The sequence below is a fragment of the Cryptomeria japonica genome, chromosome 10 (assembly GCF_030272615.1).
Source record: "Cryptomeria japonica chromosome 10, Sugi_1.0, whole genome shotgun sequence".
Taxonomy (NCBI): Eukaryota; Viridiplantae; Streptophyta; class Pinopsida; order Cupressales; family Cupressaceae; genus Cryptomeria; species Cryptomeria japonica.
In genome coordinates, this window is record NC_081414.1 from 202,515,853 (window position 1) to 202,530,921 (window position 15,069).

General features: G+C 30.7%; 1 protein-coding gene across 1 annotated transcript; it reads right to left on the reverse strand.

Moving 5' to 3' along the window:
* Window positions 1–9,877: 9,877 nt before the first annotated feature.
* LOC131031455 (dirigent protein 23-like) lies at window positions 9,878–10,435 on the reverse strand. Its single transcript, XM_057962572.2, has one exon. It carries the CDS (start codon window positions 10,433–10,435, stop codon window positions 9,878–9,880), a length of 558 nt encoding a protein of 185 aa, XP_057818555.2.
* Window positions 10,436–15,069: the final 4,634 nt, after the last annotated feature.

Below are 15,069 nucleotides of genomic sequence, written 5' to 3' on the forward strand. Positions count from 1 at the left end.
CTCAACAAAGAATCACTCTAAAATATCATGTGGTGGGTGCCGAGCTAATATTTTACACTCAAGCATCATGCCATGATGCCATCATTGAAGTGTAGCAAGAAAAGTTTGATATAGAAAGCATAAATTCAACATAACTATTTCCATATGTTTATTGAGATGTAGATGCTTAATCAACGTAATATGTTGTATCATTTTGTTTGAAATAATTTCTATCTTAACTTGTGATATTTTTCATTACCACCTTCTCAACCACATAATTTACAATACAAATGGAGTATATCATTTTGGTTGTCATGATAAAAGTGTCTTATGCCTTTTTTTTTCCTCCTCTATCCTTATATTCAAATCAACCTTTTTCTTGATCATTATGTCCACCAGTAGAAGAACATTTCAGAACATTTCTTACTAAGAAGCTTGTCTTTTTTATTAAGAAAGACAAATATTTTCACTAATGCAATCAATTTTTCTCCCAACAACCTTTCCATGTTTTGGAAACTTAAAATGGTGGTTGTCAATTGATTACTTGCATGTGAAGGCTCTAAATAAGTTGAATAATTTCTAAGTTCCTTTATGGAAACTATAAGATAAGATACTAACTTTTTAACTAGTAGGATCAATATATTATTTTGTGATTCAAATTTTAAAAGCCAATTCCATTTAACACCACATTTACTTAATTCAAAGGTGAATAACCTCAATGACAATTATTTTTTAAACGAATCCCAAACCAATTTACATCTATATGTTAAAATACATCTCCATTAATATAAACCCTTATCAAATTTAAAACTTCATAATTCTCATATTATTATTCTTTGTTGGTTATTTCTATTACAAGTCCATATCTTTTCTTATTAGAATTTCTCCAACGGGTCGTCGATCACCATTACTATTATGAGGAAATTTGCCACAATTATCGTGCTCATGGAAATAAAAATGCAAATTGCTTCTTTTTTTCTTTTCTATATCTTTCAAATTCCTACTTATGTGATGCAAGTGATAATTATATTTTTTATTCTGTGCTACCTAGTCCAAGTAAACAGATTTGATATCTATGTATGCGACTAATTATTTTGTAAGTTAAGCTTTTATTGTTTATTAAGTATAAATAGAAGCAGAGTTAGTATTGATGAATGTCATTCCAAATGTACACAATTTTTGTTCTGAGATTAGGGATAGAGGAATTTCTAGGGTTTCAATTCTACAAATCTAGTCATGTTTAAAATAATATATGATTGTAAATCACATGGGCATTTATATTATAAATTATTTAATAAATAAATTTCTTCATGGTTACATTTGTAGATCTTTAAGAAAGTTTGAGTCGTGTTCCCCCTCATCATATTTGTTGGTGTGATTGTAATCAAAGATTAGATGAATGAGATAATATTCTAAGTTGCTACAAGCTTTGTAATGATATTTCGTATTGCATATATATTTATATAATCTAGATGGATAATTAAGAATATTCATTTGGTTAAAATCATTATTTTTGGTGTATATATATGAACATTTCATTTTTTTCTTATTTTGTTTTATCATTCTCACTGTTTACTCATACTTTATGACCTAATGAATAGGAAAAAGTGCTATAAGTTACATTTCGCCATGTACCTCAATTAAAAAATAATATTAATTGAAAGATTGGGATTATAATAATGTTGTCACATATTATATTGTATATGCAAATTTTTTAATCAACTTAATAAAGGTAGCATGTAGTTTGTTTGTCTTGGCCTAGTGATATATGTATCGGTCAAGTGTATATTAAGTATAGATGTTGATTCTTATTGCCATATTACATTTTATTTTATCTAGAAGCCTATTTATACTCTCAAGTTTATCCAAACTAAAACTTAAAGGTCTTACCCCACCTTAGCAATTTGTGCAAAGTTGACCTACCCATTCATTTGGTTGATGCTTTGTCCTAAGTTTGACACCCCTTGTGCTTAGGAAGAAGCATGCCTTGAAGGATTTAAAGAATTATAATTTTGAGCTTGAACAATTCTAATAATTAACACTCAAGAATCATACCATGATGCATTAAAATATAGTGTATTGAATTTCATGTCAAAAGTATACACTCATTTTTATCATTTCCACATGCAAATTCAGCGAGTTCTAATGGTTTATCATCATAATGGGTCATATCTTTTATTAAAGGAACTTTATGTATATTATTGTTAAGGTTCAGTGATCAGATTTAGGTAAATCTAATTTTAGAATTCTTGAATCATATTGATCACAGTAAATGGATCAGTCCTTTATGCTTTTGACAACTGATAAATTTACTAGGTTGTCAAAGAATCATATGAATGTATTTCTGGATATGATGATATCATACCCCTGCTGTAAATTTGTCGAGTATAATTGATGATGAACTGAAACTCAGATTGACACTGAACTATGCTGAAGGAATGTATTTTTTTCTTGTGTATATCAAATGCCTTACAAATGCCATTGTAAGGCATATGTATATCAAGATCAAAGGTTGCATTCATGAGGAACACGTCCCTTCAAAATCGTGTCCCTTTATGATTCAATATACACTGATTTGTTATCATAATCCATTACACATCGATTGGTTAATCAAATCGTAATTGCAATCTATCATTTGTTAGTTATTATTATTCATGATTTGTAGTTTAATTTTCCTCAATCGATATGCAATGAACATAGGATAGATATCGAAATGCTTATGAGGTGACACAAACATTTATAGCTGATTGATTTGCAATGACAACTAGATTTGAAACGTATATTACTGATATATAGTTATTAATAACAAATTTCCTACCGAAGCTATATGTATTTAACACTCCCTCTTAACTAGGAGTGGAATTATTTTATCCTTCAATCAATAATCGTTCTATTTATTATGGAAGAGAAATATATCACCTCACCACAATATCAGTGGTTATGGAATATCCACAGATATCATGTCACATGATATCCACCATAATCACCTAATGTAATATCCACCAATATGGCTTGTCCATAGATATCACATCTCATGATATCCACCATTATGGAATCTAAGGATATTACTTCATGGCATGTCCATAGATAAATTAAGTCACATAATATCCACCATGAAAATCTCTTTATGTAATATCCACCATTATGGCTTATCCATGGATATCACGTCTCATGATATCCACCATTATGGCATCTAAGGATATTACTTCATGACATATCCACAGATATCAAGTCACATACTATCCACCATTAAAATATCTTTGTGTAATATCCACCATTATGGCTTATCCATGGGTATCATGTCTCATGATATCCACTATTATGGAATCTAAGGATATTACTTCATGGCATGTACAAAGATATTAAGTCACATAATATCCACCATTATGGCTTATCCATAGATATCACGTCTCATGATATCCACCATTATGGCATATCCATAGATATTGCTCCTAGAGATATAAACCATTATGACATATCTATAGATATCACATCCCATGATATCCATCATAATGGTATGATCAATCAATATAGTAAGATCATCACCTTATGATAATGATCAGATGTACAAGTGTTCACTATTGAGAGATCGTCACCTCACAATAATGTTCACAGGGGCTCATCAAGCACTGAACCAAAATTGTCATGGAGTCACACACATGACATCCACCATGAACCATATCAAAGGGTGCAGATAAGGGATTTGTCCTTAAGTCTCTCTCAAAGAGAAATGCAATCACAAGAGTTGACACTTTAAAACATCTTTTGAAAAGAAGAATACATTAGTGAATAACATGCCTTTCCACCATGTCTCTAACATAGTGATACTTGATCTCTAAATGATTTGACCTTTCATGAAATACAAGGTTAGAGTCTCCATCACTCTTGGTGTATTCCAAGCTCACCAAGTATTAATCTATCCAGGAATATCATGACCTAGAAGTCAGCATAAAGACCTTCAGCCTACATAAATGGGACTCCATTTCATGAATCATAGTCCTTTGACTAATCACTAGAGAAACCATCTTGACATGGTCCACTCCCTCTGAACCAATATAACCAAGATCCTCGGATATCAACAAAAGCACATCCTCTTAGTTTCTCCCTCTCTCATGGAAGCATCCCCTGCTCACATGGTCCCAATTATGGAAGATATCTTTCTTTATGAGACTCTTATCATCTGGTATGACACTCATATGGCTAGAAGTGATAGATCCAAAAACACCATGGATCTACTGTCATAAGATCAAGCCCTAGGCAGGAATATGATCATCTTGACATTTAGAACAAAATCCCCTTTCAGCGCACTCCCTCTCACTGAGAGAGTTCTCTTGTCTCGATCTTGACTTTTGAACCCTACATGCTATCATTACCAGCACAAATGCCTCTATGGATTTCACAAGTGAACAATTGCACCTCTATAGGTAGATATTTGTTTTATAAAAATGGAAATGCAAAATCTCAGAATCTCCACTAAAGTCTTCTACATATTCCTCCTAAATTTTAATCTCTTCATTACAAACAGAACTTCAAAACTCTATAGCCTGAAAAGAAACATATTGTGATTCTAAAGATATCCTAAATGTAAGGGACAAATTTCTCATAGTAAATTGAAGAAATTTAAACCACAAGATATCCAAATGCAGATGTCGTAAGCAAAAATATACTGACAAAGTTGTTTCACAAATAACACGCATAATGTAATTGCATGAATTAACAAAAAAACTACATATTAAATTCATGAACATTATTCAACCAAAAAGAAAACTTATCTCTTTCCAATCATAATATGAATCCATCTGAATCCCTTTGTGGAAGAGTCTCACCAACATCCCTAATGGAAGCTTGAGGCATACTCCTGGTTGGACATTTCATTGCGTAGTGACCATATTTGTCACATATAAATGATTGGATTTATGAGATGTCCTTCCTTCTTTTGTGTGTAGGAGAACCATTTGATTCTTCATCTTTCTTTCTTTTGGAGTGTCCTTTCTTACCCTTGTTTGAGGAGTATGCAGCAAGAACATGAATATCTTCATTTGTGGAGCTTTGACCAATACCTCTTGTAGCCAATCTTGACTCTTCTTGAATGCAGTTTGTCTTCAATCGATCAAACTTAGGAATTTTAGATCGTGCACTTGTCCCTTGAATGAATGAATCCCAAGAAGAAGGGACACCATTGAGGGCCAACATGGTTAACTCTTTATTTTCAATCGAGTGACCAATGGTGGAGAGTTGGTCTCTCAGTTTTGTTATCCTCATGAAGTATGAGGTGATAGATTCTCCCTTGATCATTTTTACATGATGGAGTTGTTGCTTTAATGCAAGAGCTCTAATAGTGTTATTTATCTCATACATACTTTCTAATGATTTGAACATGTCATAGGTCATTTCCAATTTTTAGATAATTGGTACAATATGATGTTTCACAGAGTCAACCAACATTTTCATTGCTTTGTTGTTCTTTCTCTTCCATTGAAGCTTCTCATCCTCTTCTTTTGGTTTTGGTACAACATCTTTCATGAATTTGTCTAATTCATTTTCCCCCAAGGTAAGCATAACTCTAAACTTCCAAGATACGAAGTTTAATGCTCCTTTAAGTCGATCCTCTAATCTAACACCATTCACCATTTTGATGAGTAGAAGGGAGTTGAAGAATTTGAGGATAAATAGAGGATGGATTTTCCTATATCAATCTGATCTAATCTTTTCTTATGTTGGCTTTGATACCATGTTAAGGTTCAGTGACCAAATTTAGGTAAATCTAATTTCACAATTCTTGAATTATATTGATCACAGTAAATGTGTCAGTCCTTTATGATTTTGATAATTGATAAATTTAATAGGTTGTCAAAGAATCATATGAATGTATTTCTAGATATGATGATATTGTACCCCTGTTGTAAATTTGTCGAATATAATTGATGATGAACCAAGACTCAAATTTACACTGAACTATGATGAAGGAATGTATTTTTTTCTTGTGTATATCGAATGCCTTACAAATGCCATTGTAAGGCATATGTATATCGAGATCAAAGGTTGCATTCATGAGGAACACGTCCCTTGACAATCGTGTCCCTTTATCATTCAATATATACAGATTTGTTATCATAATCCAATACACATCGATAGGTTTAATCAAATCGTAATTGCAATCTATCATTTGTTAGTTATTATTATTTACGATTTGTAGTTTAATTTTCCTTCCAATCTATCATTTGTTAGTTATTATTATTTACGATTTGTAGTTTAATTTTCCTCAATCGATATGCAATGAGCATAGGACAGATATCGAAATGCTTACAAGGTGACACAAAGATTTATAGTTGATCGATTTACAATAACAACTAGATCTAAAATGTATATTACTGATATATAGTTATTACTAACAAATTTCCTACCGAAGATATATATATTTAACAATTATCCCTTTGGATCTTGCATTCATGGGTTTTAAGACTACCTTCTCAAACACATCAATTTTGACATGGATTGAGTACATCATTTTGGTTATCACATTATAAGTGGCATCTGTCATATGTACCTCATATTCTTGCATTCTTCCATTGGCATCAAATTCTTCCTTGATCATTATAGCTACATGTAGAAAAAAATTCATATAAACTTTTTATTAGGAAAGCTAAATATTTTATCAGCGTCATCAACTTTTTTTCAAATGTCTTACGACGTTTTACCAAATTTTCAACCAATTGATTAAAAGAGATGGTCATAAATTGATCTTTCATGTAGATACTCCAAATAATTATAATTAGTTGGAAGAAGTGCTTTGATAAAAGGTATAATATATATCTACTTGTCAACTAATAGCACCAACAATTTATTTTTGACTCAAATTTTAATGACCAAACTTATGATATCACCATTCTATATTCAAGATCAAATAATTTCAACTGCAACCAAATGAACTACAAGTCTAATTGAGAACCATATATGTTTTGTAAATTTTTTAAAAGTATCCCAAACTAACTTTCACCCTTGTATGTGTTTAAACACACCTTCGTAAATGTAAGCCTTTATATCAAAGCTAAGATTTTTGAATTATTATTCTCATACCTATCTTCATCACAAATATTACACCACAAATCATTGAGCGAGAACGTTTAAAAGTATTATATCATTCATATAATTTACCTATTCTTATTAGAATTTCTCCAACCATTATTATAATAAAGAGGCCAAAAACTCTGGTCGATGTAGTGGATGCCGTGGGTAATGTTACTCTTTCATCAAATAAATGTGGCCAAAAGATACTCACTGCACCAACAATAACTTTAATACTTGGCTTTGTTCAAAAGGCATCTAACTTTACTATTAGATGTATTATTGGTTTTTTGTTTTCTTGTTGTTGTTCACGCTATACTTTTCCGCACTACTGTAGCTTGCATGCTTCCCATACGGAGGAGTTTTGTTTTGCTTCGTAGCTGCACTCTTTAACTTACAATATCCTCTTCAATGATCATATAAGAAAAAGAGGGGTAATATCTATCATAACATTTCATAATAATTTTTCCAACTCATCAATAAAAGGTGCTTTCTTTTTATTATAAAACTTTTTATTATGTATTTATTGCTATTATTAATATTATCGATTTCGTTTTTGACTTCTACATGTTTTTTGGGTGGTTATGTCTACTATTATTTGGAAATCTCTCAGCTTTGTATATGTTGTTTTGTAATTCTCCCTTTTAATATATTTTTAGCTTTTTGCCCCCAAAAAAATTAAAAATAATATCAAAGACTCTCTCACAAAGAAACAATGAATAACCATTTAATATTTTTTCAATCTCTAGGGTTACATGTCATCTAAAACTTCTTAGTGTCATCAAACATCATATATTTGAATCATATCAAGTCTTAGCATTAAGTTTTCTCCCACTTGATACTTAATTTAAATTTATTTTATTAATACAATCATTGCCTTAAATGTATCTTTCCACCTTCAATAAATCTATAGTGTAACAAAAACTTCTATAAAATTGCTTCTTCTTTTACTTTTATATCAAAAGAGACTGGGTAGACAAAATATGTAAGCGGTTCAATGGTGCATCTAAATAAGGAGGAACCTTATTTAAGCATTGAATATTTAACATCCTCAATTTTATAACAAAGCCAAATTTCAAGTCTCTAAGGGTTCTCAAAAGAACAAATATCTTAAAAAAATATTTATAGAAATCAACAACTCAGTAGGCTTCTCTTTATCATTGAATAAGTCCACCAATATTCTTAAACCTTCTTCAATATTTGTACAATAGTTTCTTCATTTCAAAATATCATCTCATACCTCCCCTTTAATAAAAAAATTACTTTCAATATATTCTAATAGGTTCGAAAGGAAAATGGGTTCATATTACAAGAGATATAAGAATTTTTTTAAATATGTTCATGTCTCTTTGTTCATAGTATAAATTTGATTACTTTTAGTTCCCCTCAAAGATAACCTTACAAAATCAAGTAATTTCAAAGCATGCAAGATAGCACAACTTACAAATGTTTCTTATTTTTTTCAACTAAACAACTAAAAATTTGAAAAATGCATTCAATCAAGGGTTAATAACTCTTGCTACAACATCATGGGATGCATTATATTCAATAAAATAGACATTCCAATTCAATTTTTTTAACAACACCTACACACAATACTAGAAAAACCACTCTTCAACTTACAATTTCAACATTAATTTCACTAGGTCTTGAATGAGCTTTCTTTTAACTTTCCACTATTAATATCAATTCTTCCATTCCTAGGAAGTGTACTCCCAAGATTCTCATATAGTGTACCAAAAATAGGCCTTCCATGTCTTTTGGAACCTTTTTAAATAATTTGAGTTTGTAAATTTCCACTCCCAAAAATAGGTCAAATTTGAGGAGACATGTCTTTGTATTTGGGCACTTAATTGAGCCCCCCTTTTTTAAACTAAAGAGATAAAAAAATTATGTAATACAATTGTTCTAGGTTGAGAATCAACCATTTTTTACCACCCAGATTGATCATTTAAGGGTCCAAATTTCAATTTGAATTTATTTTATAAAAAGTTTGAGTCTTAAAGTTTTGATATCTCACAATTTGCAAATGATCTTTGGTTAACATTTTAATCATATACTAATTTTAGCATTTTGAACCTCTAGATAATTTTCGAGGTCTATAAATGGTTAAATACAAGCTTACAAAAATTATAAAACCTGTTATTTTCAAACCTCATTGAAAGTTTATTTGCCAAACCATACAAAAGTTAAAATAGATTTATTTTTGATAATGCAAGATAAAAGAAATTAATCAATAACAATTACAAAATAAAACAAACATACTATAAAAACATATTAATTACTAGCCATTACAAAATAGATATATTAATGTTGAGCTTTGCTCTATTATTCTCAAAACAAAATAGACAATCTATTACAAATGTTGATACTACTTTATTTTATATATCTTCCAATTCATTCTTTATTTCTATATTCTAATATATATAAATTGTTATGGACATAAACATTATGTTTTCTTTTAAATAAAAGTTTATGTGGATTTGAGAGCGAGTTATAGTTATGAACCATGCTACTTCTATAAAATGGTCAGTCTTAAACCACACACATTAAATAATATATTAAGCCTAAAGAATGTCAGTCAATTTTGAATATTTAAGACTTTTAAGTATAAAAATGAAAAATTCGAAATCAAAACTTTATGTGAGATTTAAGCTATCTACTAAATCTGTCTTGTATTCCAATAGAAATAAAAGAAACAAAACTCACCCATCTCATAAAAAGAGATCAAAATCAGAGAATTTCCTGCAACATTTAAACACTTACTTTAAAGAGAGCAAATACTTAAATTATTCATGCTCCCCAACAGAATATTGGGCATCAATCAGGATATCTAATACTGGTAATGAAGCACAGTGACATTATAATGGACGATGGCATTCCTAGCCTGGAGGTCGAAGGAATATGTGTGGGCGAGGGCATACCCTCGAGGCAGCCTGAATTTCCCGCTTCCTCCAACAATTGGCATTTCCCTAACATCGTTAAACACAGCGTTGTGCCCCACCACGGCCACTGTGCTTCCATTAAACTCTCCACTCTGAAAGACGAAAGTGACCGCCATGAGCAGTTGAACATCCTCTTGACTGGTCATTGCATACAAACCCTGAGCTCTACCCAACAATTTGGAGGTGGGCTCAGGCCCTTCCGTCAACAGATCGTCGATCACAATTAGGGTTCCGAAGAAAGTGGAGGAAGTATAGTTCGATGGAGCCTGCGCTACCTCAACAGCCGTCACGTTCTGTCCCGAAACTGTATCATGGAAATAGAAATGCAAGTTGCTTACTTTCTCCTTTCCTACTTTCAACTTCGCAGCCGTCTCCGTCGGTTGTGAGGCAAAGATGATAATTGTGAGCACCACTGCGAACACCCCAGAATGTGGATGTACCTCCATCATCCCCAAATGCTGTGGGACTGAAAGATCAGCCACTCTTTCAACAAGTAAATACGCCAACAGCTAGTAACCTCGACATAGAGCATCTTACTTTAGTAGCCGTTGTATTATTCCGTTTTTGTTTTTATTGTTTCTTTTTAATGCTTGTTCACACTATACATGCCCTTGAAGACCATGATTACTAGACAAGCGTTCAATAGTTTTAGAGGTGACAAAATATGACATTCAATAAGATATTTTTTGTACAACTTATATGTTATTAAAGATTTAGAATAGATTAAAAAAATTGAAAGATTGATGATCATTTTTTTTTTTCATGTAAAATAAAGTGTAATAAGTAGAGTTAGAAAACTAAAGATGTTAAACATGTAAAGAATAACCAAACCAAATTCATATGAAGTCACTTAATGAAGAGAAGATGAAGGAGTATAATATGTGGATAAATGTTGTTTTTCTTTCTTTTATCTAAAAATACAATTTTATTCATTTGAATATAATATCACTTCAATTATATCCATGACCATTATGTTCATTCTCTCGACAAAAATGTTTTGTTGGGGTGTACGTAGAATACTGATATAAAGTTGAATCCTATTTTAAGAGAGATATTTCTAAAATAAATTTAATGTAACTCTCCACCATTGTCTATTTAAACAGAACTAATTTGTAATTGAGCTTCATTTTGAATCATGATGCAAAACTTCTATAAATCTACAAAAGTTGTAAATGTCTTTTGCAAGAAGTAATTCCAAGTTATTTGACTATAATAATTAAGGAACATAGAATATTTACATCCTCCAATATAATTTATTGGTGAGCGCCCACACAAATGAAAATGAATGAATTACAATTTTGTTTGTGTTTACTATGTTGAACAAGGGAAAGGATCTATATGTTGTGTCAAAATATTAATGTCATATTTTCAACTATCTCAAGTGAAGTTTGCAAACATACAACACCATTCTCTTGCATGATTTGAATGTTATCATAATTAACATGTCCAAATCTTGAATGTCATAAAGGGCTGGAATAAATATATTTTTAAATAAAATATGAAAAACTACTAGAAATCGTTGAACTACCTTTGAATTTAATAACTTGTCATCTTCACAAAAGATAAACATGACTTCATTATTTGACTACCACTTGTCCATCTTCCTTTAAAATAGAATGAACTTATTATCAAATTAAAACGAGTGACAAAAGTTACATCATAATTGAGAAAGATACAATATATTATTAAGTAAAACATCTTGAAAATTAGGAAAATTTGAGAAAAATAATTCATTGTCAAATAAGCTTGAGACTTGTTTAATATACTTACTAAAGAAGATCATAAGTATCTTCATGAAACTCTTCAAAACAATCACTCTAAAATGTCACATGGTGGGTGTCCTCATATCTAACAACCAACATTATGTCTTGATGCATTAATTGAAGTACAATAAGTAGATTTAATAAGAAAGCATAAATTCATCATAATCTTTGTCAAATGATAATCCAGTTGCTCTAAATGTTGTATCATTATAATGTATTATACGTTTTCAACCATTCGTTTGAAATACAAATGACATATATTATTTTGATTGTCACGATAAAATTTTCATATGTCAATTGTACCTCCTCTACCTATCATATTGTATATAAAAATTATATATTTCTTCTTGTTACTTCTTATGTCATGTGTAGCTCCTCCTCTATCCTTGTATTATATTGTAAACTATAAAATTAATATCTCTATTTATTATTACTTGCTTTTATTTTTTATTGAAAAAGAAAAGGACGTAAAAATAATTAATAATACCCAAATGGCTACAGTTTGTGCACTAGAAAATAAATAAATAAATAAAAATTAAAGTAAAAGTGTGAAAAAAATATTTCTGACGTGCTTTGCTTGGAAATTCTGGTCCTTTCATAAATTTCAAACACAACAATTGCGTCAATCACCACCATTATTTCTCCGAAGAAAGGGACCAAAATTTTGGTTGATCTAGCGGACGCCATTTCCACCTCATCACCTTTTGTCCTGAAACTCTGACAGTTGTGAACACCACTGCAAATGCAACCTACTCACATCACTAACCTTTAACTCTGATATCTGGATTTGTTCTAACCTCGACGTACTACAAAGCATTTAACTTTACTGTTGGTCGTATTCTTAGTTTTTTTTTTTAATAATTGTTGTCTTTTTGATGGTTGTTCACACCAAACTTGCCGACACAGATTACTGTAAGCATTCAAACTTTTTTTAATTTTTAATTTTTGAATTTATTAAAGGGGTAATTTTTTATTTTTTATTTTTGAATTTTAGATCATCTATTGATCATATAGATTGTAAAAGGAATTGCCCAAAAAAAGATGTTGCTGACCCAAGACACTTCTAGACCACTCACTAGCTCTTTGTAGTTGAAAGGGTCCAAGTACTCGATATCATCATTCTTCTACTAGCATAATAGTCTAAAATGATACAAATTTCATGTCAAAAACTATTTTAGGTAAAAACATCAATCCACTCCAAGGTCTAAGGATTGAACTCAAACCTCTCTAGAATGAATTTCCACCTACCACATTTTAAAACTTATGCTACTTTAGGTAATTTTTTCCCCTACTTCCAAAATCATTTATTTGATAGTACTGCAAATCTTACTTAAAAGTTGTTTTAGATCTATAACAAATCTATTATTGTGATCTATAGGTCATCACTAGAAGATTGAAAATGCATACAAAGAGAAATCATTACACTTCTAAGTGTCACATGAGGGCAACAAATTTCTTAGAGAGAGAAACTTATACCATTCAAAAGTACACTTTTAACCATCTCTCATAAACTCTTATTTTCTCTCAGCAATTCCATTCAAGTGGGGGATGTAAGGAACTAATTGTTGATATTGAATACCATATTCTCAATAAAAAACAATTCATAAATAGTTCACTCCAATCTAATCAAAGAATTAGCATGACAAATGGTAGATGATGCTAATGAATATTCTAAACCATAAAATGTGTGTACGAATGAGAACCATAATCTATATTCCTTAAAGCAATTGTCCTCTCTAGATTATAAGAAGGTTGAAAGACCATAAAATTATTTTATGATTACAACAATCAATAAAAAACATATATACAAGGAGGAGTAATTATTACGTACTTTTAGAATGGTCACAAACAAAACAAAACACCAAAACAACAAATAATGTATAATTATGCTAGCATTCCCCTTTTAATACATCATTTTTAAAATCATCAAATTCATCTTATTGCTATTTTGATAAATATCACTTGAACATCATAGGAGGTCACCGAGACCACAAAGACCCTATTGTTGTCTCTCTCTAGCTGATATGTAATCTTTTTTCTGAATTAATATAATGGTAATTACCGCTAATTAACAATTTGCTTAAAACATAAAATAAAATATCACTTAAACATTCAATCTAATAACATTTAAATAAAAGAAATCATATTAATCATTCCTAATAAAAGAATCCTATAGTTTATCTACATACAATTTTTACTTTTCCGAGAGGTGATTAATATGCCCATAACATCTAGAATCATAATGTTGAAGTCCTTGAGATTTTTCTGTCGTAATAACGAAACAAGAACTTATTGGGTATTACTCATAAGCATCTAACTGAATTAAGATTTTGTAGTGATGTATGTATTAATACATTGTTTTTTCTTTTACATCCTCACGAGTCACAACACTTACTTTTCCAATTATTAATTTCACAACACTTACTTTTCCAACTATCAAGTCTGCTGAATCACAATCACAATCACAAAAGGAAACACTAACAATTCCTTCATTCTTTTAAACAATTACTCCAGATATCATTCGATCTGAACAATGAACATGGAAATAAAGAAAACACTATCAATTCCTTCATTCCTTCAAAACAATGAATAGGGAAAGAATTGATACCACAACACGTAATTGACATGCGTTTATTGCCTCTCCTTCCAATTCATCCTGTCATCCGCTATCGAAGAGTTTGTAGAGAAAGGAACAAATAACTACACACTTGGGAATTCCTGAGACCATTTATTGTTGAAGAAAACAATGTTGAATTGATGAATTATTGCTTGTTGAATAAAATTATGCCATTGTCGTAAGGTGTGGAAAGCTTGGAAGATGAAAATGGGTGTGCAGTGCATGCTGTGTTTGTATGGAAGTCATGTTGGGAATGTGAAGTTCAACGATCACAAAATCATTTGCATTCTTTCAACTCTTGGTTTCATTGTAGAATATAATTATATAAAAGACTGTGTACAGTCTATGTATGTTGTAGTAGTATTGATAACGATTAATAGAAGTTTTCCCTGCTTAAGAGTGGACATAGCCTTTATGATGAACCACTACAATTTTTGTGTATGGTGTCTTTCCTGTCTATTTTTTCTTTCTGCAGTTTTGTGTTGTTTATATATTTTCTCTGCCCAATTTATGTTAACAATTAGCATCAAAGCTTAGGTAAAGGTATTGAGTATAAATGGAAGAAGAAGATGAAATTGATTCCATCATGGAAGAATTTCTTGACAATTTAGAATCAGCTGAAGAAGAGGACGCTGAGGCGAGTGAAGATGAATTTGAAGAAGATGAGACATATGATTTTGAAAGTTACCAAGAAGACAAA

What these genes read in the sequence shown, in the direction of transcription:
- LOC131031455 (XM_057962572.2), bottom strand. Translation starts at nt 10,435, where the DNA reads ATGGAGGTACATCCACATTCTGGGGTGTTCGCAGTGGTGCTCACAATT.